This window comes from Urocitellus parryii, chromosome 5, assembly GCF_045843805.1.
Source record: "Urocitellus parryii isolate mUroPar1 chromosome 5, mUroPar1.hap1, whole genome shotgun sequence".
NCBI lineage: Eukaryota > Metazoa > Chordata > Mammalia > Rodentia > Sciuridae > Urocitellus > Urocitellus parryii.
In genome coordinates, this window is record NC_135535.1 from 58,089,053 (window position 1) to 58,114,092 (window position 25,040).

General features: G+C 55.0%; 3 protein-coding genes across 5 annotated transcripts; 1 reads left to right on the forward strand and 2 right to left on the reverse strand.

Moving 5' to 3' along the window:
- The first annotated feature begins 5,294 nt into the window (after window positions 1–5,294).
- On the forward strand, window positions 5,295–7,413 carry Coxfa4l2 (cytochrome c oxidase hypoxia associated subunit FA4L2). The gene is made up of 4 exons (XM_026398349.2): window positions 5,295–5,377; window positions 5,694–5,782; window positions 6,540–6,600; window positions 6,710–7,413. Exons 1-4 carry the CDS (start codon window positions 5,321–5,323, stop codon window positions 6,764–6,766), a joined length of 264 nt encoding a protein of 87 aa, XP_026254134.1. The 5' UTR covers window positions 5,295–5,320; the 3' UTR covers window positions 6,767–7,413.
- A 117-nt stretch (window positions 7,414–7,530) lies between these two features.
- Window positions 7,531–12,614, reverse strand: Shmt2 (serine hydroxymethyltransferase 2). Of its 3 annotated transcripts, XM_077798479.1 has the most exons (13): window positions 12,510–12,614; window positions 11,286–11,483; window positions 11,011–11,200; window positions 10,717–10,796; window positions 10,350–10,550; window positions 9,985–10,066; window positions 9,713–9,835; window positions 9,448–9,592; window positions 8,953–9,113; window positions 8,645–8,744; window positions 8,405–8,560; window positions 8,216–8,323; window positions 7,531–8,093 (listed from the first exon to the last, which is right to left on the reverse strand). In XM_077798479.1, the coding sequence occupies exons 5-13, from the start codon at window positions 10,376–10,378 to the stop codon at window positions 7,966–7,968; spliced, it is 1,032 nt and encodes a 343-aa protein (XP_077654605.1). In that variant the 5' UTR covers window positions 10,379–10,550; window positions 10,717–10,796; window positions 11,011–11,200; window positions 11,286–11,483; window positions 12,510–12,614; the 3' UTR covers window positions 7,531–7,965. The 3 variants fall into 3 exon arrangements, with proteins under 3 accessions (XP_077654605.1, XP_077654604.1, XP_077654606.1); XM_077798478.1 differs by lacking the exon at window positions 11,011–11,200; XM_077798480.1 differs by lacking the exon at window positions 12,510–12,614 and having other exon boundaries at window positions 11,011–11,147; window positions 11,286–11,350.
- A 3,401-nt stretch (window positions 12,615–16,015) lies between these two features.
- On the reverse strand, window positions 16,016–24,513 carry Nxph4 (neurexophilin 4). Its single transcript, XM_026398476.2, has 2 exons — window positions 24,434–24,513; window positions 16,016–16,882 (listed from the first exon to the last, which is right to left on the reverse strand). Exons 1-2 carry the CDS (start codon window positions 24,488–24,490, stop codon window positions 16,016–16,018), a joined length of 924 nt encoding a protein of 307 aa, XP_026254261.1. The 5' UTR covers window positions 24,491–24,513.
- Window positions 24,514–25,040: the final 527 nt, after the last annotated feature.

The window sequence follows — 25,040 nt, forward strand, 5'->3', positions numbered from 1 at the left end:
GGACGGGCGTTCTCCCCCTCCCCGCCTCTTCCTTACAGAAGGCTGAAGTGATGGGGGTAGGGAAACAGGCAAGACTCGCTGCAGGACTGGATTCAGTTTCTTGTTCCCTTTTGCCCTTGACTGTCCCGGATGCGGGGGTAGGGGGCAGGGTCATTCAGGAAGACTCAGGCAGCACCCGTTTTAATCACGCATGGGTTAGGTTAGGGACAGGTCACAGGCACACGCACACACCACAATCACAAGTCAACCTTTTACTCCCATCCCTCCTCGGGATCCGCCTATCATAAGTGTGTGAAGGAGAGACAGCAGCGGGGCTCTGATCACCTCTATTCATCAAGAGGTCTGAGGGGCTCAAAACCGGAGGCCCTCTCTCCTGGGACCACACACACACACACACACACACACACACACACACACACAGCTGAAGCAAAACCAATTTACTGGCTCATTGGGCGGCGATGCTGGTGTGGGGGTGTCGAGGAGCAGGGAGAGCGGCTGTTCTCCCCTTACACTCGGGGGGGCGCCCCCCTCCTTCGCCTTACCGAGCCGGCAGCTGTCCCTAATTAGAGCGGTGGTTTAATTGGATTTATCAGCAGTTAATAGGAAATTAAGCAAAGGGCCCGAGAGAAGGGGGGCGGGAGGAGCCAGGAAACAGACTGTGCTGAGCTGGAAGGAGGGGTATTGGGGTGCCAGGGGTGGGGAGAGAAGACACAGTATCACAACTGAGCCCCAAGATCACTCCCTTCTTCTGCTCAATAAGCTCCAGGCGGATTGAGCCCTGGCCCGAGGGCCGGAAGCAAGTCCCAGGAGGGGGCGTCAGGCAAGACAGCAACCCTGTTTGAGCCCCCAGCGCCTCCCATTCCCACAGCAGCCGCCTGGGTGATGGATGATGCTGCCTCAGGCTGCAAAGGTCATAAGTCTGGGCCAAGGAGCAGACTGAATTGAAAATAGATCAGAGAAAGGGCCAGGGTACTAGGGTCCAAGACTCAACTTGCGTCCTACCCCTCTCTACTGCCCAGTCTTGAAGTCAGAAGATTGGGCAGCAAGGATGTCAAGGTTGGGTAGAGAGGTGGGACTCTCACTTTGAAGCCCTCTTGGGGGATCCTGGGAATCTCCCAGTGCAGCTGCCACTGTCCTCCAGTGGTCCTACCCCACCTTCCTCAACTGCATGAGTCAGGGCAGCAACCCACTGGGACTGCTGCTTGCAGTGGATGTCCAAGGACCACACCACCCTCTCTGAGGACCAGGGAAGGAAGCTTGCAGGCTGCCAAGAGGGGTCTACAGGCCTCTGAGTCCACAGCCCCAGGTGCCTCCTGTCAGCATTATCTCATTACACTGCTGGGCTAACAAGGTCTGCTCTAGGGGCCCTGGCGACCTCTGAGCCACACTTCACCCAGAGGAGGACAGATGGCAGCTCCTGAATATGTGTAGGTTTGAGTCTCTGAGTGGCTGTGGGTGGTAAGGTCTTTCTGTGCCCATGACAATTATGAGCACCGGTACTCCTGGTGTGTGTTGTCTGTGCCCTGGGTGTGTGAGCCCCAGATTTATGTCCATTTATGGGCTCTGATTTTGTGTCTGTCCCTGAAAGTAGGTATTGTTGGGTTTGCCTATTTCCCACTCCCAAGCTCATCTCTGATTTCCAAGCCCCAGGGTGTCTAGGTGTCTGGATGTTGATATGTGCTTTGGTGTGTCTGTGTTTATGCGCTCTTCACGCCTGGGTGTGCCCCAGCTGCGTGCAAGCATCTCCTTGTGTCTCTGCCTTCAGGCCTGTATGTGTGAAAATCAGGAAGAGCCACTGGTGAGTGTGTGTTTCTCCAGCATCTCCTCCTGCAGGTGTGTGACAGTGAGTGGGCGTGTGCTGGGTGTGAGCCGCGCGGCGGCGGTGTATATCCGAATGACAGTGTGATACGCGCGTGTATGTGAATATGCGCACGCGCGCGTGACTGGGTGAGTCTCCCGCCCCCGCTCCTTCCTCTCCCTATTTCTATTCCTCTCTCCTCTCCCGACCGGCTCGGCTCCGCCGTCCGCATCATCTCCATCCATTATTGAAGAAACAGCCGCGTCCGCTCCAATCACATCAACACCCCAGCCCCCTCCCCGTTCCGCTCGCCCGGTGGCCCCTCTGGGTGCTGTGGAGGGGGAAAGCCCAGACGCAACGGGGGCGCCGGGCGGGAGCGGATCATGACCCTGTGCTCCAAGCTGAGCCAAACACCGGGACGCCGGGGTCCCTGGCGGAGAGCGCTTTGCATAAACAGATGGCACCGGCGTCTTTGTCTCATTCTCTTGCTCACTCGCCGCGCAGCTCCCGGCTCCGCTTCTGTCTGACTGATGCAATCATGATCATCTTGGAGCCTCGGGACCCCGCGCCTTTAATAGTGGCACAGAGGGTCAGGGGGCCCGGGGGCTCCCAAACAGATGTTGGGCACTGTTTCCCTTCCGGGCGCCCTCTCCACATCCCACAGCTGCAGCAGGAAGATCGAGGCCACTCCGAGGTGATGGGCATGTGGAGGTGACCAGGGAGGGAGACCCTGAGCAGTGTACTGAGGTGTCTCGAGGCTGTCCCATTGGACTGCTGCCGCCTCACAGGAGCAGCAAGCCAGAGAATAGGAATAGAGGTGGAGAATAGACAGAAGGGGGAAAACAGAGAGAGACAGAGCAAGGCGTTTGTAAAGATAGACACAGGGAGATAGAGAAATGTAGAGGAAAGGAAAGACACACAAGAAAGAGAAACATGCAGAAGGACAAAGCCAGGTAAAGGGAGAGCAGCAGGGAGACATACACAACCAGAATATAAGAAACAGACACAGACACACAGAGACACACTCAGAGACAGCGGTAGTCAGACAAATGACTCAAAGAAGAAAGAAGGGCAGAGGCAGGCCAAGTCAGAGTGTGAGTTTCGTTTCGGGACCTATAGCCCCAGAGTGGGCGTCCGAGTCCGGCATGGTGAGAGGAACCAGCCTGAAGCTGAGATACTGCTTGCAGCAATCTTCCGCAGCAATCCTCCAAGACCCTTCTGCGGTCTGTGGCCCCACCTCACACCAGAAGAGTGAAGGCTGAGGGACTTACTGTCTTCGTGGCGGGCGTAGCGGGAGTGACCCGTGGGGAGTGAACCTATACGTTCGCAGGCTTAGACTTACCTGCCCGAAAACTGGGCATGTTAAGGGCCGGCACTTCCTAACCAGAGAGCGGAAGGCCTCTCCCCGGAGTTTGGGAGCCGCTCCTCCTCCAGGGGGCGCTCGCGACCACCATCCCGGGAACAGGGTAGCACCCGCGAGCCTAACTGTGTTTGACGCGTTGCGCTGCCACCTAGAAGATTTGGGTCCTAGTGGAATTTAGTGTTCACTCTGGTCCGGACCCGACCCCAGGACGCGCCTAACTCATGGCTAATGTCTCCGGCGGTCCATCACCTCGGTGGGCCAGCGCGGCCTTCCAGAGTCATTGTGGTGAGAAAGTGCAGGGAAGGGGGGCGGGTAGGGAGAGAAAGAGGGAGGAAGGTGGGGGAAGAGAACCCAGAAGTTCTGTGTTCCAGCTCAGCCCCAGAGATCATGGTCCAGGGATGTGAACCAAAAAAGAATAGGCTCACAGAAACTAGGACCACAAGCAGGTAAAAAGCCAAGGAGTCAAGGAAGGCCAATATTGGAAGGTCAGAAAGCCGGCTGAAGCCCAAGGCAGGATAAACAGTAGCAGTTGCAGCAAAGAAGCGGGATTGAGGGTCTGTGTCACCAGAACTCAGAAGAAACTGCGGAGGGAGGAAAATGAGGGCCTCAGAGCAAAGGAGCCCGGGCAAGAGCCAAGGATCCCTCCTGGTGTTCTGACTCCTCAGCTGTGCCTCAGAATGCCAGATGTGCAGCCCAGCTGGGCAGCCGCTCTAGCTAGAGCTCCGAGATTTTTAGCCCCAGAGACCAGCAGGCTGAGGGGCTCTGTGTGACAGGACACCTCCTCCCTGGCCCAGCCCTGGAGGTGCGGGCGCTCAGGGAGGGTTCTGCGCTGCTGGAGGCTCTGACATTCCCGTCAGCACCCCCAACACACACATCGCAGCGAGTCTCTGTCTCTTTGTTCTCGCCATGTCTCTGACACTTTATCTCATTATCCGCCGGAGGGAGGCGGAGAGCCCCGGACCCCGCAGCCTAATTACAGCTGCGCTTGTCAGCCCAGGGCGGGGGAGGTATCAGTGTGAGAGAAAGGGAGGGGGTCTTCAGGAACAGCCTTCTCCTTTTCAGTACCCCTGAGGGGCCCAGCGGCGGGTACACAGCTCGCTCGCCCCTGCCCGTGCAGCCATAGGGCGGGTACCAGAGAATAGAAGTGGGAGACCTCGGCAAGATCCCAGCCGCAGAGGCGGGAGCTGATGGTTGAGGTTAGCGTGGGAGTGGGAAAAAGCGGATGAAGCGGGCTGCTGCTTCCCCAACACTTCCAAGTCCCCAAAAACCGGGGGTTGGAGCCTTTCCATCCTGGCAGCATAGCATACACCTGAATTGGCTGAATAAGAGGCAATCACTCTGCAGTTCTGTCTCTGTGCCTTTTTCTTTTTCCTACTTCATCTTTTCTATCTTTGCTGGCTTCCTCACTCCATTCTCTTCTTGTCCTACAGCCAGAGACAGAGGTGGAGGATAGCCTCTTTGGTGGTGGTAGTGGGGCTCCACCTTCACTTCTACCCCAGGTTGCCAAGGCAGTCAAGTCTCTCAGACTCCCAAACTGCCACAACTGACCTTCTGTCCTGACTTATCCAGCCTCCAAGTATTATTCCAGGGCAACCACAACCTGGAGAAACTGCTCACAAGAGTGGCTGGGCAACTCTAGTGAGGCCATCCATCCCCCTCCTTCTCCCACTACTCTGATATAGGGCAGAACCAGGATCATCAGTAACTGGTAGCTCCTGGGTGGCTCTAGGGGTGAGGGGTGTCAGGAAAGCTCTGCAGATGCCCTCACTGGTCCCTCGTCCCTCTGGTCCCACCTGTGAATACTTCACACGTGCTTGTTGCAGGTCTGTCAGTTTGTCCCACTTTTGTATCACCCTTCAGTCAGTCTCTTGGTGCCTGTGGGGCCCCTCTCTGAGAGACCTAAAGCCCCAAGTAAGATATTGTCCCATGGGCCATGGTGCAGGCACATAGAGGAGAGAGTTGGGGAGCAGATACTTTCTGACTTCCCAACAATTCCCATGTCTGCTTTGGGATTGCCGGGCTTAAGCGAGCTGGGTGGGGTTTGGCGTCGGAAAACGCCAGCGGGCTGGGCTAGGTTGACCCCTCCCTGGTGGGGGGCGGACCCCAGGAGAAGAAATAGAGAAGAGCCACAGAAGAGCACCAGGCACTGGAAAGGCGTTATGGCAGGAACCAGTCTAGGGGCCCGCTTCTACCGGCAGATCAAAAGACATCCGGGGGTGAGTTCAGTCCTCAGAACTTGGGATTCTAACTCCTAACTCTCATGCTGTCCTACCCCGAAAGTCCTCCAGAACCCTGCCTCCTGCCCAGTTCCCCCAGTGCTCCAAATCTTCCCTTGGAGACACCCCTCCTCAATCTATCCCTGCAATATGCCTCCATGCCTGGAAATTACCTCGGTCAGTTTGGCTGAGGGGTAAGGAAGACCACAGAACCAGACCTTGGGTGGTTTGGCAGACAGAAAAATTTAACTTGTAAAGTTAATGGGAACTATGAGGAGGGGGCTGACCTTGAAAGTGCCCTATGTTTTCTTTGCAGCTCATCCCAATGATCGGTTTCATTGGCCTGGGCATGGGCAGTGCTGCACTCTACTTACTGAGACTGGCCCTACGCAGCCCGGACGTATGGTAAAGGCTGGGCTTGGGACTGCAAGCAAGGGTCCTGGGTGTGGCAAGGTAGAGTGGGAAGGCTTGGACCTTTCTGGAACAATGAGAATCGGTAGCCCTAGCAAGAATCCTAAGGCATCTGGTATCTTGGGGCTGGAACCCTGACTTGGGAGACCCCTGTCTTCCTTCTATCCCACCTGACTGCTAGACTTGCTAGTTTGGAGCCAGCTGAACCTGTGTGGCTCCAAGGCCCTGTTGCCATGGCAACGCTGCTCTGCTGTCACTGCGGGCTTTTGGGTACCTCTGTGTCCTTGCAGGTAGACTGGGGGTATGGCTGGGTGAGCTACTGGGGGTGTCAGTGGAGCTGGGGAGGTGCTAAGACTTAACACCCTGCTGGGAAGCAGCAAAGATTGATTGCTTTCATAAGAAAAAGATGCACCTACCCACTGCACTGTCCAAATTCAAGGACTGAAACCCCTGCCCCTTGATATCTGCCCAATTCCCAAGACTCTGCTCTGAGGGGTTAACCTAGGGTAGCAGGAAGCTAGGGGTAGGGAGTCCCTGGACTGGGTTGTCTTGTCACCAAGCCTCACTCTTGACAATGGTGACAAGCTTCTTGTCTCACTTGTCAGCACCCACTAACATGCTCCTTCCCATCAGTCTCTAGGAAATGGGACCCCAAGGTAGGAGACACAGAGGGGGTTCTAGGGTGGGGTCAGAGCCCTAGCTGGAACCCAGTCCCAGATTAGAGACTCTAACACTCCCCTCTCTTCCCTAGCTGGGACCGGAAGAACAACCCAGAACCCTGGAACCGTTTGAGCCCCAATGACCAATACAAGGTACTTCCAGGTGACTCTAGGGCTGCTTGCCCATCACTCATCTCCTAGTGCTTCCCTTATGGGGCAAAATGGGTCTATCAGGACAACTCTCCTTTCCCTCTCCTCTTAGTTCCTTGCGGTTTCCACTGACTATAAGAAGCTGAAGAAGGACCGGCCAGACTTCTAAACAGACTGGGCTCATGAGTTTGATGTAAACCACACACTCATTTCTTCCATTCCCTGCTCTCAGACTCTGGGGCATCAGTCTGGCCATTCTGTCAAGTTCCTGCTTATACAGGCTGGGTTCCCACGCAAAGAACAACTCCAACCCCCACCATCCTCCCTCACTCCCATTATCGGAAGCGCCTCTGACCCTTGGATTGAGTCCCACATGGGGGAGGGGAGTCAGGGCGGCAAGCAGCAGCTGGGTCCAACCCAAAGGGCCCAAGCCAGCCCCTCTGCTCTCCTACCCTGTACTTGCAGGGTGTGGTGCAAGCTACGTGTTAAGTGTGGCCTACGTGAGCCAACAACAAGCAGGGACCTGAGTGCCAAGAGACGTGGCAGGCCCCATGTTAACCCAGGCTCTGAGTGCCTGCCTAGGGGCGGTGCTGCTCAGGCTCGACTGGGCTCGTCGCCTATGCCCAGCCTGCTTAGGCTGGGGCACCCATGCCATGTTACATGCTCCTCCCTTGCCCAAGCCTGCTGCCTCCCACACCAATAGCAACCCCTCCCTGTAAGCACCTGGCCTTCCCCCCAGCAGCTTCCCACTGCTCCTCTCCCCTCCCTTCCCTTGCTCCCTTCTGTCCCAGGGGATCAAACAGAAGCAGCCGTGGGCAAAATACAATTTCATTTAACAAATTGAATTTGCTGCGCCTGCTAATCACGTCTGGTGTTCTGATCAGAGACATAGAGGAGGCTGCAGCCTCCTGGGGCCTTGTGGTGGTGGTGGTGGTGGTGGTGGTGGTAGGGAAGGGAGGAACACACTTTGAAGGAGTCAAATCATCTGCTGGCCCAGGTGACCCCTCCCACAGTAATAGAAACTCCTGGGCAGGTGAGCATTTTATTAGATTAAAAAAAAGGAAGTGTGCCACCCACCCCTTCCTCTGGCTCAGCTGGGTAACTCTCTCACCTTAAGAAAGAGCAAGAGTCTATATAATACTGATAATGGCAGAGGATTAGGGCAGAAAGCTGGAGGTAGAGTGGGGCTCCTTCTAAATCTAGTTACAAAAAAGAAACCTCAGCTACAAATTCTGGCAAGGGGACTATATCTCCTCCACCAAAAAATAGAATGGTAAGTAATAGTATGCCCTTCCACTGGCCCAGGTGAGGCAGGCGGGGGACAGGGGTAGTAATTTCCAGTCTGTGGGTCTTGATTCCCAGGTGTTTTCAGCGCTCATCAAAACCAGGCATAGGGAAGGCCCTGGCAAATTGCTCCACCCTTTGCCTGAGGTTGGCCAGGTGCTGGCTTGTTTCTGGGTCCTTGAGTAGGAAGGATTTGAAATCCTGGAGCTTGGCTAGAGCGGTGAGGGGGGAAAAAAAAAGGTTAGCATTGTATGGAAGGCAGTGAGATCAGCTGGGGGAGGGAGCACAGTGAGACAAAGAGGCTGGCTAGGGGGCTCTTTCTTTGTCTGCTTACCAGTCTTGCTCTTCACCTTCAAACCGATGTTGACTCCTTCATCAATGAAGTCCACAACTCTCCGGAAGTCATCCTCACGGAATTGCCGAGAGGTCAAGGCTGGGGCCCCTGGAGAGGCAGGAAAGAGGATTAGTATAGCTAAGGTCACCCGTTGTGGGCGTCCTTCCCTCCCTGAGCCCCAGATCTCACCAAGCCGCAGGCCCCCGGGGGTGATGGCACTTCGGTCTCCAGGACATGTGTTCTTGTTGGCAGTGATGGACACAAGCTCTAGCACCCGCTCAGCCCGAGCCCCATCCAGGCCTTTTGGCCGCAGATCTACCAGCACCAGGTGGTTGTCAGTGCCACCTGAGGGGGTTAATAATCAGGGAGTGGTGAGTCTGGTGCACCTGCTTGAGGCTATAAAAGCCCTCACCCAGCCCCCTGGCTCACCAGACACCAGTGAGTAGCCTCGCTCTAACAGGGCATCAGCCATGGCCCGAGCATTCTTCAAAACCTGTAGGGAGTACTCCCGGAACATGGGGGTACAAGCCTGGGAATGAGACAGTAGCACCTGTGACTCCAGGCCCCTGGACCCAAGTCTACTTCTTCTGCCCCTTCACACAGCATGGCTCCAGGACCCCAGCTTTGACACCTCCCGTCCTGGCAGTTCCCTTCCATCAGTTTCAACTTTAGTTACCAGAAGCATTTACGTCTTGGGACCAATGTCCCCCCCACCCCCATAGGGCAGGCTCCCCAACCTGTTTTAGGGCCACTGCTACTGCAGCAATGGCATGATTGTGTGGGCCGCCCTGCAAGGATGGGAACACAGCAAAGTTGATTCGGTCCTCAAATGTGTAAGGTATCTCCCTGCCAGTCTTGGGGTCCACAGACTGTACCCCTTTCCGATAGAAGATGAGTCCTGACCTGTGTAGAAGGTGAGTGGTTAGAATCTAAGCTAAAAATAAAAGAGATAAGGATTGGGGAGATCAGAGGAGGTTGGCTGGATTGGGCTGTCGAGGCCTCTCAGAGTCACCTTAGTTGTCCTTTGTACAGTGGATTCCAGTGGTGGAGGGAATCAGCCCCTCACTCCCACTCACAAATCCCCTGCCAAGGAATGGCCATCAAAAGCAAGAAAAGGAGAACCATCACAGACTAAACGGAAGTCTTCCGGGGTATAGGTAGGAATGAATTCTCAGATCCAGCCTAGAGCAGGGTGTGAAGGCAGGAAAAGGCAAGGCATGATCTCAGGGAACCTGACCTGGCCCCTCGAAGAGTCTTGTGAGTGGTGGTGGTGACAATGTCCGCATGCTTGAAAGGTGAGGGGATCACCTTGGCAGCCACCAGGCCACTGATGTGGGCCATGTCTGCCAACAGGTGTGCCTTGACTTCATCACACACCTGGACAGGTACAGAGATAAGCCTCAGCCTGGGGAAGGCCCAGACAGGCATACCCAATGCTACCCCCCAATCTCTCCACCAAACCCTGAGACAGTGCCAGTACTCCAGCCCCCCACCAACCTCTCTCATGCGGGCATAGTCAATGAGGCGAGCATAGGCACTGGTACCAGCTATGATGAGCCGTGGTCGGAAAAGCCGAGCAGTCATTGCCAACTGGTCATAGTCAATGAGTCCGGTTTGGGGCTGGACAGACAGATAAACAGCTAAAGGCCTGAGATGGCAATAGTGCTTGTCCCTTCTTCACCCTGAGGGCTGCCCAGAGCTCTAGCCCCTCCCACTGCCCAGCAGAACCAGGGCCTGGGCAACTACCTCCTACACCCTAGAGCACTCACATTGAGTTTATAGGGCATAGACTCAAAGAAGATAGATGTGGCAGAGATCCGCTTGACGTCAGACATGTAGCCATGGGTGAGACTAGGAAGTGAGACGAAATAAGGAGGTCTCAGAGTGTAAAAACTCAACTTCCTCACTCCCTTCCTACCCATCTCCAATGTCTGTCCCGAGCTTGCTGCATCTCATTTCTCTGTCCACTCTGTGGTGGACACTGTTGTGACTGCGATCTTATCTTCCTCATCCACTGTAACATGCAGGACAGGGAGAGGTATCTCTCATACATATGGAACACAGTGGGTATGCAATAACTCCTTTGCCACATTAGTACTGTCTACAGCCCAGCATCTGCCCCATCCATACTCACTGGCCCCCATCAGGCAGGTCCAACCCCATGAGTCGGTCATGTGGCTGCAGAAGGGCGGTGTAGGCAGCCAGATTGGCTGGGGACCCTGAGTAGGGCTGGACATTCACTCCCCACTGAGCAGGATCCAGGTCAAAGGCTTCCAAGGCCCGGCGCTGGCACAGCCGCTCAATTTGATCCACTACCTCTGCTCCCCCATAATATCTGCCATGAAGAGAGGTACATAAGGGCACAGAGAAAGGACTCTAGACCAGCAGCAAAGGACTGGGAAGGCCACTGCTCCATAAATACTGGAGGGTACAGGAAGGTTCCACCACTGGGAGCACCATCCCTGATGTTGCCCTCCAGCCCTCTGGTGCCTAGCCCTCACCTCTTGCCAGGATAACCCTCCGAGTACTTGTTGTTCAGACAGGACCCCAGGGCCTCCAGCGCAGCTCGGCTGCAGAAGTTCTGGGGTGATGGGGGGGGCAATGTCAGAAGGTATTGAGTCCCTTCCCCTGGACCCCCATAGCCCCGCCCTGCCAGAGCCTGCAGGCTGCAGGGGGGGGGGAGTCAGGCTGTACAAAAAGCTGTTAATTCTGGGTTCTTTGCCAAGCATGGGGCAGGGCCAGAAGGAGCATTCTCAGAAACTCAGCTGCCATGATGTTGTTCCCAGTAAGGTCACCTGTCCACTCAAATTTGTGTTTCCAGGCTCCTCTTTCCTCTTGGGAGGCAGAGAGGGAATAGTTGAAGCTGTAGGGACTCTGGAAGGTTCTGGAAACTTCCTAATGCCCCAAAATCCATAAACTGGCCTTGCTTTTGCTTCAGAGGAGAATAAAGAGAGGGAAATAAAGCCCAGCAGAAAGGCCCTGAGTCTGACAAGGAAATTTGAAGAAATATTGGCAAGATAGCTTGTTATTACCTATACCCACCCCCCTACCCTGTCTCCCCAGCTCCCACCTCTGAGGCAATGAGCTCCAGGCCACGACACTGCCTGTCCTTCTCCTTCTGTAGTAGTTCCCACATCTCAGGGTCACTGTCTGACAGACTCTCCTGGCCTGTCCAACCTGTGGTTGCTTCTCCAGTCTGAGTCTGGGCCACCTTGCTGTGCTGAGCTCGAGTAGCCATCCTGACCAGTTGGTCACATCTCTGCAGAGGCTAGGGGCAGGAAAAGCTATGGTCAAATAAAAATTGTAGATACAAATAGTCTCCCAATCACCCCCAGCCATGCTTATACAGCCCTCTGGCTCTGTACCAGGCAGCCAGTTGTCCAGCCAGACTGTTCCAGTTCTTTCCACCCCCATCTCCACCTTTAAAAGCCAGTTCTAGATCCAAGGTTGAGATCAATGTCCAGAGGGGTAATTCTGATTCGTTCCACTCACCTCACCTCAGACTCTCTCTCCACCTCAACCCATGAGCCACTCTGCAAAGCCATAGGGCAAAGCTTATTCTCCAGAAGCCCCTGTCTCCCAAATTCAGGAGCGAGCCAGAGACTCCAGAACCTCCCCACCCATAGGAACAAAGGGGCCTTTCTTCAGGGCCTCCACAAACTGATACCCCAGTCAGGAGAAGAGACCAAACTGACAGGGGTTAAGGCCACAGGCTGTAGAGGTGGTTTCCAGAGCAAAGGAGGTGGGAGGGCAGACCTGAAGCAGTCCCTGGGAAAGAGGTATTGGGGGTGGGAGGATGTATGGGGAAGGGGTGGATCCGCAGGGAGGCCCAACCCATATCCTGTCCCCATGTCACAGTCGTACCCCCCCCCCTTTACACTTCCTTCCAGCCCACACTGCCGCAGGACCCCAGCCTGATGAAAGCTGTGGGGCTTGGTTGCATCATCTGCATGGTTCAAGAGCTGGCGGGAAAGGCTCGGGTTGCGGGTCGATGACGAGAACCCACTCGTTAGCCAGCACAGTGTCTGTTTAGCAGCCGGCGCAGTCCTCTCCCCTAATGCCACGTTAAATGGGCGGTCACGAGGCCCTGGGGCATCTGACCGCCAGAACGAAGAGAGAACCCAGTTCACCCCACGAGCGCCCGGGAGTTTCAGGGATTCCCTAGTTACACATCCGCTGAGGCCCAAGAACACGTGCAGTGTAAAAGCCAGGAGAATTTGAGAGTTTGTGAATGGGCAAAGGTAGGAAGTAGGACTAGTCACTGGTTATCCAGTCTCCGGAGCCCCGTTCTTACCCGAGCCACCCGGAGGAAAGAAAAGGGCAGCATCGCAACTCCACGTCGCAGGAGGTACAGCCACCAACTCTGGTCGGAGAGTAGCAAAAGGTTGGAAAACACCGTTCAGAGAGCGCATGCGCGAGAACGACCCGAGAAGCCCGGCAAGGGAGGGAACACGCGTGCGCAATGGGGCCACCTTTGTGGCCTTTTGGGAATTGTAGTTTTCTTCCGCTTCATTCCACATCTGTAGCCCCAAGGCTAAAGAACCTTGATTAAAAGAATACTGGACTGTTACATATTCTAACTATCCTGAAGATATCCGGGATTTCTTTTTCCTGTCAATTGTTAAGACAAGCGTTTATTGGATATCTACTGAATATCGAGTATTCTTAGGCTCTCTGGGAAATCCAGAGACTCCCATACAAGATAGGGTAGTGCTGTGGAAATCGCTGTGGTTTGAAAGGATGGGACACTTGAGTTCAAGTTTCAACTCCAGGTAGTAGCAAATTAGCTTGCTGTACCTCAGTTTCTTCATTTCTAAAGTCATAATAAAATATCATGCGGTGGGGATGAAATGAGACTTCGTATGTGAACATGAGATTCCATGGATTGTCTTCCTCCTATTCCTCTGAGTCACAAAACTGCTTCCTCCTCCAAGGCTATTTTCTCCTTCTCAGACAGCTTAAAGGAGAATGAGGTGTCCCCTCCTGTTGCATTTATTCCATTTTGTTACCTGTCCACTTGATATCCTGTACTCAGTGAGTCATCTTTATTTATTTATTTATTATCTATTTATTTTATGGTACTGAAGCTTGAACTCAGGAGGCTCTGCCACTGAACCACATCCCCAGCCCTTTTAAAATTTTATTCTGAGATGGAGGTCTCCCTAAATTGCCTAGGCTGGTTTCAAACTTGTGATCCTCCTGCTTCAGTCACCTGAGTAGCTGGTATTACAGGTACAGGGTTGGCCACTGTGCTTGGCTAGAGGACTTCCTTTTAGTCTTACTGTATCTGGATAAAACCCCTGAGTAAGGTACTCATTGATATCTTTTTTTTTTTTTTTTTTTTTTTTTTTTTTTTTTTTTAGTTTTTGGCGGACACAAGATCTTTGTATGTGGTGCTGAGGATCGAACCCAGGCAGCACGCATGCCAGGCGAGAGTGCTACCGATTGAGCCACGTCCCCAGCCCCTGATATCTTTTTTTTTTCAATAATTTTTTTTAGTTGTAGATGGACCAATAGCTTTATTTCTTTTATTTTTATGTGGTGCTGAGGATGGAACCCAGTGCTCACATGCTCACACGTGCTAGGCAAGTGCTCTACCACTGAGCTACAACCCCACCCCTAATTGATATCTTCAACAAAAGATTTCCAAATGACTGGGGAAAAAGGGTGCTCTAAATGAATTTCAAAGACACATCCAAACCTCTTCTCAATGATTCTGATAAGCATTAGTTTTAAAAACCATTGCATTACACAGCACCATTACACATAAATTAATTCAATACACATATTGACCTTCTACTTCATGCCAGCATGCCATTGCCCTGAGATACCAGAAGAGCTCACTGACTACTGGGACATCAAGAAATGAACAGATGACAAAATTCAACAAGTGCAATGTGACTTTTTTACTTATATTATGTCTTTACAGTTGGGGAGATTGAGGCCTAGATAGGCTAACTTGCTGATTCCATTCATACCTGTCTTTCATATCAGGCCTCAGAGTCCCTCCCTAGATCTAACTTCCTTCCCACTCTGGCTCTCAGCTTTTCCAGGTGTTCTCAGCAATAAGCCTTGTGTAAGGAGACTTCTTTGCTCTTCTTCCTCCAATCTCTAACCCAGAACCTCTCTCCATCTTCCTTCTTTCACTTGATCCCATTATTTATCCATTCATCCATCTGATATATACTTTCTGCTCACCAACTTTTCACTCTCAGGCATGTTGGGGAGTCATTGTCAGGCCAGAGCCAGTGGACAATCCCTTGGTGAGCACTGATCTCTGCCTGTGGGCATCTTGACCCCGGACTTCTCAGAAATAAAGCAGGATGAAGAGGAGTTGTTCCTCTATGCCTCAGCTTGTCTGCACCCCTTCTTACCCCAGTCACGGGGGTCCCAAGGGGAGGGGGGCTGCTGAGCTGAGAACTGTTAATGAAACCGCAGCCAATTAGCGCCCGGGCCAGGGTTGGGGGCGGATAAAATTAGCAGCAGAGGCTGCAGGAGGGAGCTGAAGGCGCGGGTGGAGAGGGTGGGCAGCTGGCTGAAAGGGGCTGTGTTTGCTGGCGGCTAGCAGCAGCGACGAGGCCCCGCCCTCCAAACCTGCGCTCATCCCTTCCCCCATCTCGTCATCCCAAAGCTCCCTCCCTTCTTCGTCCGTCTGCAAACTCAGCGCCCACGAAATTAGGAAGGAAAAGGAAGATCGATGACTCCAGATGCCGCAAACACTGTTCCCCCTCCCTCCCAAGCTACCTCCTCCTCCAAGCCCCGCGGAGCTTAGCAGGTTGTTAGCGCTCTGCCTATTCTGTCCCTGAATCTCCCTCTTTTTCAAGTCATCCCAAATAGTGCGTTGGTAGTTCCCACTCAGATCTAACACTCATTCTATCTGCAACAGCTTCGTTTTGCCCTCTGCAGAGAGGGGAATCCCCACCCCAGGCAGAGTTCTTACTCCAAGGGTCTGATACATTTCTCTGTGATCCAGTCTTGGATGATCTCCAAGGTGCTAGCTCTGTCACCTTTGCCTCAGTTTCTCCATCAGCCACGGATGGAGGAGGCCCTGGCCAGGTCTCTATCAGACAGAAATCCACATCTGTCTCCCTCTTCCCTACAAAGGTCTCACACAGACACGTATTGGATTTCACTTTATTTTGTTCCCTTTCCCGTCTGTTTTGGCGTAGAAAAAAAAATATATCACCGAGAGGAAGCAGCCAGAGAGGGCAGGTGGAACTGGACTGCACCGACAAGAGGGAAGCAAGCAGAGGGCAGGGGCCAGGCTGAGCGCCCCTGCTTAGGAGTTCTGCTTCTGCGAGGTTGGGAGGAAAAAGGGACAGGCAAACGGCAGGCAGAGAGGGATAAGGATAGGCCAGGGGTTTAACCGACCTTTAGTCTTTACCAGGGGCACAGGAGAACAAGCGCTTGGGGGCCAGAATATCTGGGTGGGATAAGGGTGCCAGGCCAGGTGTTATTAAAGCTGTTATTAAAGCTACGCGCAAGGGGAGTGCCCAGCCCAGCGCCAGAAGCAAAAAGGGGATCCAGTGTGGACTAAGAGGACCCTGGTATACCACCTCCAAACCCCGCCCATTCTAGGGCTGCGCCCTTATCTCTCCACATTAGGGTGTATCTGAGGGGGTTACAGCCTCATGGCCACTCCCCACAAGGACAAGGGAAACACTGGCTGATGAGGGCTGTCCCCTTCCGCCCCACTCCGCAGCAGGAGTGGAGGAGACCACAGGAGCGGAGGGATATCGGGAGGAGTCCCACTTACAGAGTCTGGGATTTGGCGGGATGCTCAGGGCCGGGCCAGGGGCGCTATCCAAAGTAAGGGTGTTCGCTTTGGAAGTTATAGTCTGGGCATACCTTCTGCACCAGTTTGTAGTCAAAGCTGAGGAAGGAGACGAAGATACAGATGACTTTGAAGGGCTTGGCACAGAGCCAGGCGGCCTGGCTCTGCGTGTGCTCAGTGAAGCACACCTGCGAAGGGTCGTACAGGCACGGGCGGTGCTTACGAGCTCGGTTTGTCTTCTCATACTCCACGTGGCAATTGAAAGCGCGTGATTCTTTGGCCCCGGGCACTCCCAGAGCGCTGCCTAGCGAACCTGCCAGTGCGCCCCCAAGGGTGCCCCCAAGCCCCGGTCCCGCAGCTGCCGCCATCCCTAAAGGGGGCCCCAGCCCAGGAAGCACCCCCTCCAGGGCCAGTGTAGACTGTAGTGGGTGGGAGGCAGGCCCAGGCAGCCAGACGCCCCCGAACTCCACACGCTTAGAAGGTGGCACAATACTGACACTGAGGTTGCCCAGACTGGAGGAGTTGTGGCGGAAATACACACTGAAGGTACCATTCACATGGTCCACGATCTTGCCGGTCACCAGCAGCGAGAACTTGAGGGTATGCACTCTAAAGTAGAAGTCCCCCCAGCCGAAGATCTTTTTGGCTCGTGTGGCTTTGATGGACGGCTTCCTCTTAGTGCGCTGAGCCGGCAGTGCCCCGGCCACCCCCGCCTGGGTCAGCGCCCCCGTGTGGTTAGCCGGCCAGGCCCAGCTCCAGGCACCGGCCAGCCCCAGGCCATCAGAAGACCTGGACGCCGGGAGCTGTTGGCCAGGGGCACCCCTTCCTGGAGTAGCTGGGCGCAGCTCCAGGTACTGCGGCCTTCCCGACTCTGGTATCTGGGCACTGACGACCTGTGTAGGAACAAAGAGGAGGGAAGAGAGAGATGCTAGGGTGGGCCCTGGCCACCTTGCCTGAGCCCTACCTTGGCAGCCCTTTTCTGCAGCCGCAAGGAGACCACATGGAATCGTGCAGTCCTCCGCGGGTAGTTCAGGAGTAGATGTTGGAATAGATCTGCAGCCCTCAGTTTCCAGTGTCTGTGAGATGACCTGAGAATCCCTGTGTTTCTCCACTGAGCTCTAAAATGAACCCAAATGCCAAATCCAGTGTGGGCATTGGTGTGAGTAGGGAATGGGTCTAGGAGGGCTCCTAAAGTTCCTCACCTGGCCCATGGATGGTTCCAAGTAATGGGCCAGGGAAGAGTTGGAGTGGAGCATGTAAGGCCGTGACCACCTCAACATACAGCATCAAGAAAGAGGTGGGAAGACCTCCCAGCTTCTGCGGAGACTAGAGCCTCAGCCCTGACTGCTCAGCGGGGAAGGGAAGGGCCGCTGAGAACTGGTTGAGCTATGGAGAAGAGTCCCCGTCCGGTGGGTTGAGGCTTGGGGCATAAATGGGCTCCCCTCTCAATTCGGGCTCCCCTCTCAATCCGCAGCGCTCCTGCTGTGGTGGAGGCCGCCTGACCGCCCTTCCCTGAGCTGGGAGAGGACTGGAGGAACTGCCCCCGCCCGCTCACCGTCTCTGAGTCTCAGGTGGCGGCCGATCTGGGAGACAGCGCGGGCGCGAGTACAAGATGGATCGAGAGGCGGGAGCGTCCGGGCCAGGCCCGGGCCATCAATTATCTGGGTGGTGGTGGTGGGGGGGGGGTGGCCGAGAGTGAAGGAGAAGGGGAGAGAGCGAGAGGAAGAAATATGGAGATGCCGCTCCAGCAGGGAGAGCGGGAGGGAGAGGAACCGAGAGCGTGTCAGAGTGTGTCAGTCAGCCTGTGCTAGCCACCACTGTGCTGTTTGGTGTGGCCCTGACTTCGTTCAGGTTCTGGGGGTGGGGGAACAGTACTGTCTGTGTCGGTCTGGGGTGGCTGTGTTCCTGTTAGCCTGAAATGGTGTGTGTCTTTCTACCCAGAGTTGCTCTGGTGTGTCAAACTGATACAGACTGTATATGTATCAGTCTGTGGGGGTTGGTGTGGCTGTGGTGATTCTGTGTGTCTGTATGTCTATGTATATCAGTCTGAGGAGGTTGTGTGTGTCTATGCCTGCTTGTAGTGGATGTACATCAGTTGTGGTGATTTGTGTATATGTGCTTGGATTGGCTGTGTGTCTGTGTGTTGATACCAGTGAGGCTATGTGTGTCAATTTGTAGTAGTAGTCTCTGTGGTGGTTGTGTTGTGTGTCTGGGTTTGTTATATGCCTATCTTTGGTGGTATGGAGGTTGTCACTTTTCCTGTGTGAATTCCTATCATCCTCTGTCCATGTCTAAAGCTCTTTCTAGAGGGGGTGTACCCATAGTGACAGGACAAGTATGGTCTGTGTTCTTGTGTGTGTGTATGTATGTGAATTGTATATGAGGGAGACATACTGGCCTGCAGGCTGAGAGTTTTGGGTACATAAGGAGGCCTGGACAGTGTAGGTGCCCCCTCTGTTTGCACACACCCATGTGTACACAATAGTGTCCGCAGGGGACAGGAATGCAGAGCCAAGCTACTGGGCTAGAATCTCTACCGCCTGGTCCCCTTCCCTGCAGCACTGCGATCCCAGGTTATTAATGCTGCCGCCACCGATCGTCATACATATTTATCGCCCCCCTCCTCCTTCCTCCCATGCAACCCTCCTCCCAGCCCAGGTGAGGGGGGTGGAGGCAGCAAGAATGATTGACTCAGACAGACAAGCTTGAGCTGGCATCTAACACTGGGAGGGTGGGGTTGGGAAAGGCTGGGGGAAGAAGTCTTAGCATACAGGGGCAGGGAGAAGAGACTTCCCAGGGGAAAAGGACCAAAATCCAAGAGGTAGGATTGAGCCCTGGAAAGGGCATTGGAGGAGGGAGTGGGCAAGCTTCTAGGGAGAAAGTCAAGATGTGTATTATTGAACTCTGACCCCCTAATCTTAACCCTCTGAACCCAACTGCTGCTCTTTCCAGGAAAGTCTAGACATCCAAGTCCCCTCCCCAACACCCCATGCTGTGATTCCAAATGCACCCCAGTACACCCCAGCATGCTTTATGTCCTGCAGACCTGGCCAGGAGTGGTTCAGTCCAGTGACTCCTCAGAGACAGGGACTAGGGGAGGAAATGGGGTTGGACAGGATAAGGAAAGGTGCCAAGAGGTACCCCCACCTCTGATACCAGACAAATTGCTGTCTTTGCTTCTATGATCCTGGCAAATCCCTGGGCTTTGGACACTTGCACCCCCCACACATCAGGGGCTGGAGACAGCCCAGATACAAGGGAAGAGTTGAGGGGAGGCAGCCAAAGCGACCTTGGGTGGGGGTTAGACACGGAGCGCTGGAGAGTCTGTGAGGAAACGAGCCGAGAAATGGGAACATGGAATAAAATAAAATAAAATCCTCCCTCTGGCTTCTTTGATCGCCAGCACTCTCTCCCTCTCTTGCTCTCCCTTTTCCACTATTTTTCATCTCTCTCTCTCCCCACCCTTCTCTCACTCTTTCTGTTTCTTCCTCCACTTTGTCTCTGCCTCTAATTTCTATCTTCCAGGATTCTGTTCCCCCTCCCCGTTTCTGTCTTTAACTGAGGCAGTCTTCTGTCCTTCAGGCTGTAGCAGTGGTGTGTGTGTGTGTGTGTGTGTGTGTGTGTGTGTGTGTGTAACTAGGTGGTAAAGGAGCTCCTCTTTGCTTAGACCCCTTCTCCCCTTCCTCGACTAGGGGCAGAAGCAGGGTGTTGTCTGAGGTGGGGTCCCCTCGCTGCAGAGCTGGTTTAATTAAGCTAATTGGGCGCGGTGACATTTGCAGAGGGGAGAGGCTAGCACCACTGCCAGCACATGGTGGGGGGGGGAGGTGGGGAGGTGTGTGGTAGCTGGGGGGGGGGTGCTTCAGCAGGCTTCTCCAGGCCCGAGAGGAGAGGGTAGGAGCCAAGCCAGAGGCGCATTGCCCCCAAGGCAATGAGCCCATGCACCTGAGGGGAGTTAAAGGCATCTCTGGCTACTGAACAAGCTCCACTGGGGGAGAGGGCTCTTTTGGGATGAGATTGCTGGGGCGGGGGATCAGTCTGTCAGCCCCCAGCCGCATTGCAGGGTGCACCTCCCCTGGGCCAGTCGTTTCTCTGCACGGGTCAAGGTTTTCAGGATTTGGCTGGGGGAGGGAACAGTGCCCTGTGAATGAGAAAAGAATGATCCAGGCCTGAAGTGGGGAGGGAGAAAGAGCATACTAAACCCCTGCTCCTAGAAAGAGGCAAGGGCATCACAATCAGGATGGGGTGAAGTCTGGCTGGGAATCACAGATACAGAAGGGAGTTAGGACAAGAGGTGGGTAGACATGACAGGATGGGGTGAGCACTGAGACAGAGATGGAACAGGAATGACATTGGGGACTAGGAAGGCACAGCAACAGAATTCAGAGACAAGGATGCAACAAGGATAGACATAGGGACAGGGATGCGGAGGAGAACAGAAATAGTGGACAGGCACTGGACTGAGACACATCGGATGTGGATGCAGATGGGGTGTGGCTCAGAGGAATGGAGAAAGGGTACAGAAAAGGATGGTAGCCAAAATGGGGTAGGGATGATAGATGAGGAATGGGCATTGGGGACAGACAGGAATGAGATGGGACTGGGAATGGGGAGATGGTAATGGGGACAGAGTAGGGGGTAGAACAGAAATGGAGAAGGATGGTTATTGAGCAGAAACAGGGGTAAGGGTAGATGCAGAGACCTAAGATGGGAATGGAGGAAGCCAGTGAGGACTGGAATGGGAAATAGAGAGCAAGGAAAGTGACTGGAGACATGGACAGAGATAGAAGCTGAGGACAGGTATGAGAGAAGCCAAAGGAAGAGGCAGAAGGCCAGGCAGGATCAGGCTTTGGGAGAGGGGGTGGTGGGGGTGATGGGGTGGAGGCAAAGATACCTTATTCCAGACCCTACTACAGCTAGCTGGGGCGGGGGACTGCGGGTGGGGCGGGCTCTGCCCTTGGGCCGGGCGCCCCTTCCCCCTCAGCCCCGCCTGCCCGCCTGCTCGCGGCCTGCCGCGCAAGGCTCACCGTTATCTGAATTTTGATTTTATTTTATTTTATTTTATTTCCCTGCTTCCTAGAGCCGGCGCGGTCCCCCCGGGAACGGCCGCCCCCCACCCCCCGCCCCGCGCCTCACTTTATTATTGCAATAAATGTGCCTATAAAGGCGCCGGCTCGGGGGCGCGGTGGGGGTGGGGGGGAGCCGCGGAGCGGGGATGTAATTTCCCGAAGCCGGAGCCGGAGGGGGAGTGGGCGGGGTGGAGGTGGAGGAGGGGCAGGCGGGGGAGAGGGGGAGACTTGCCAATTTCCTACGCTCAAGGCCGCACTCCCTGCTCCCCATCCCTGCTCTATAGCTCGCTCCTCAAGGAAGCCCTCCGACTTCCCTGCACCCAAGGGAGGATCCCTCCCCCCATGACAGGACCCCTCTCTGTTACCTTGTTCCCCTCCCGCATGCCTGCCTTGAGTTACAGGGGCTCTGTGTGAAGTTCCCCATCTCCTGGCCAATTACTCCATCTCTAACCTCTGTGAGTGACCCCCCCTCACCTGCTGTTGGCTTTCAGGAATTATTTTACCCTTCCACAATTTTTGACCCCAGTGGCCCCTCTTTGCCTTATTTCTGTCCTTCTTACCTTACCTCTTTGTCAGTCATCTCTTCCTGGATCTCTAGTTCCTCACTCATCCCAACCCATGATCCTCTAAATTCTCCTTCCAGCCGCACCCCTCCCATTCAGGATGTGGGGCTTCCACAGGAGGTTCTGCCCCAGGGAACTGTCACAGCAGCCCCCTCCCCTGTGTCCCTAGCACAGCTGCCACCCCTGATTACCCCCAAATCCCTGCCGGCAGCTCTGGGCCCAAGCCCAGGCTGTGCGTGCCTAAGTGGCCCAGCCAGAGATTAGCTGGGGGGGCTAGAGGAGGGTAAGGAGATGGGAGGTGGTGGCTGGACCAGGGGCTGTGGCCAGCCAGCTCTGAAAGACTGGCTTTGGGGCCTAATCCTTCCCTGAGGCAGGATAGAGCTGAAAGGTCCCACAGGGTCCCTCCCTTGCCCTCCCCCAGCTAATTAGTAATTAGTGATTAGTGATTAGTGACTATTGATCGCCTGCTGCTTCTCCCAGTAGGCAGCTGCTTTGGCAAAAGTGGGGGAATCAGAGATAGAGAGGGAAAGGAGGCGGACACTATATTAGAAAGATCCTGAAGCAGCCCTGGCAGTAAGGCAATGGAAGCCGGAAGCAGTAGAAGCCAGAAGTCCCAGACCCTGAGAGACCAGGATCCTAGAGCAGGAAGGAAGGAGACAGAGAACTCCTGAAGAAAGGACTAGTGAAGAAGAGGGCTGGTAGTGCTTGATGGTTAGGGATTTCCAAAGAGCTACTGTGAAAACTGTCCCCCGGAGCCTCTCATCCAGTGTCAACCTCACCTTTCCCCACTCCCAGTGCTGACACTGAGACATCCCTGAAGGCATACCCACACATAAATCACATTCACATATATGTACACATCTGCAGCTTACAACCCCATACCTATATTCAACTGCACTCAAAACAAACACGCAGATGCACTCAAAAACCCCAGATTCATATACAGATGACATATGTGCCCCAGCATGAAATGCACCAAAGTCCCTGGGGCCTACACATGTGCACACACTCTATTCACCAATACACATAAGCACATAGGCAGGTATTTAGACACGTAGACACTTCTCTGCACACATTTGTCCATCACAATTATACATATTCACACACTCACAGTGTGTACACACACACACACACACACACACACACACACACCAAGCATAAAACAGATCCTCACATTCACACAAACTGGACTAAATGGCAGATATCTCTCTCCCTCTGACTTCAACACAGAGGCCCCACAGCTGCAGCTCTCACATAGATAGATCCCATCGCTCATATCCTCACTCTCACTCTCCCTCAAGTCTCCACCAGATGTTTCATTCCCCTTCAGGGGGCGAAGAAAATTAAACCAGATCTGTCCACTGGGGAGTTTATTTGATGGGGAGAATGAAGAGGAGAAGGGAGAAGGGAGAAATGAGAGGCAGGGCAGTGTCATCCCTACCACCTCTTGACCCTGTGCCTTCACACAAGGGTGGTGGGGGGCCAGACACCCTTCTGTAGACCTCTAATTTAGTGTTGGGCAGCAAATCCAAAAGAGTCTTCCACCAGTGGAAGCGGTTTTCATGGAGGGGGTTCCTCAAGGTCACCAGGTGGGTCTGGGAGAATTAGAGAGCTCTATTGGTAGCTTCACTGGAGTAGCCCCTATCTTGCTGGAGTTGCTGAGGGCAACTGGGCTGGGCAGGTGGGGGTTCAAGTGTTGGGGGAGAACCCTTTCCAGACTCCATATGGACTGGGAGTTGGGGCTTAGGGAGTGAGGGTTTAGAGAGCAACCTGCTTGCCCCTAAACCAGGTAGGTCACCCGTTGAGGTGCAGGAAACAGGGAAGCCATGACTAGGGAGGCTAATGAAGGAGAGAGCAAGGGCCTAGGCTCCCTTTGTGGGACACACACCTGGGCACAGATGGCTGTACTGTGAAGCAGGCACTTGCACTCATCCATGCAACACCAACATCACTACCCTGACACTTCAGCATACACATACACCCTGGGCCTCAGGGCTAAACACCCAAGCCTGGCTTCCCTGAACACATGCAGGCATACAGCCCACAAGTTGACCCACACATGCACACTGTGTACATGAGATGAAGCTTCAAAGTAGAGAGGGAGGCAGGATTCTGAGTCCCCTTGGCTTCTGGGTCCTTTTCCGGGAACCTTGGGGAAAGAGGCAGCAGAGAGGCGTGGGGGCAGGGAGGAGAGAGTCCCTGAGACAGCAGCCCCCATCGCGGGTCGAGAGAGGGGGGTGTGTCTGTGAGGCTATACAGGGGAGATGGTGTCTCCGCGGGAAATGCTATGGGAGATTGTAGCCAAGTTCAGCCGTGTCCGTGTGGGTCCGTGTATGAGCGTGTGCCCCGGCCGTGTATGCTCCCAACACAGCGCCTACCTGGCATTGTGACAAGTGCAGAGAAGAGAAATGGGAAGGCGGGGGTGGAGGGGTGGAAGGACCTACAGACAGTGAGAAAGGCGAGCGAGGTTGGCGCGGAAAGACGGCAAGGCTGACACCCGGCTGGCTTGTCTGTCTGTCTCGCACTCCCGCTCTGTCTGGCGCACTCGCGGGTCGCGCTTCGTCCCCTCCCCCGCCGCGCCTGAAGCCGGATCCGGGTAGGGCCTCCACCCGTACCCCCCGCCCCAACCCTCACCCAACTTGCGCTGGGAGAGTGCCAGTCCTGAAACGAGCAGTCTGTCTGTCCGCTTCGCCCACGCCGCGCAAAGTTGGGACGCTCGGAGCTGGGGGCGGGGCGGGCGCACAGATCCTCTAGTACTCTGGGACCTTCGCGTCCAGGACCCCCAGCGCTCGCGCCTCAGCCCCGCAGCCCTTACCTTCCTAAGAAGCCAAGGGCCAAAGAGCAAGAGGAGCCATTCCGCGAGCAGTCGCATCTTCCCGGGCGGCCGAGCTGGGCGGTCAGGGCGGGTCCCAGGGAGAGCCGGACAGGGCGCGGGGCTCCGGGCTGCTGGGCGGCGGGGTGGCTGCCGAAGCGGCGGGAGCGGGCGGCGCGGCCCGCGGACTGAAGGAGAGGAGCGGAGCGCGGCGCTGGGGGCGGGGCGCGGGCGGGGGAGAAAGTTGGGTCTGACTCGGGCGGGCGGGGGGGCGGGGCTCCGCGGCGCTCCAATCCCGGCCGCGCCCCGCGCGCCCCCTCCCGCCCAGCTGGGGGCACCGAAGGTGACTTTCACCCCGACACGCCCCAGACACGCCCCTGGTCCAGGTGCGAAGCGGAGAGGGTTGAGGGGCTCAGGGGCAGCGCCCTCGAGATGCCGGGTCTGTGCACCGACGAGGAATAGGAAAGGGCGTGGGGCTCGAGGCTTTGGGACTGTTCGTGTAAAGGGGGCACCGCGGAGCAGGAATCTGGCGAGGTTCAGCGATGCTGCAGGACCAGGGCCCCTTGATGTCCCGGGGCCCTTCCATGCCCTGGGCCAAGGTGGGTCCCAG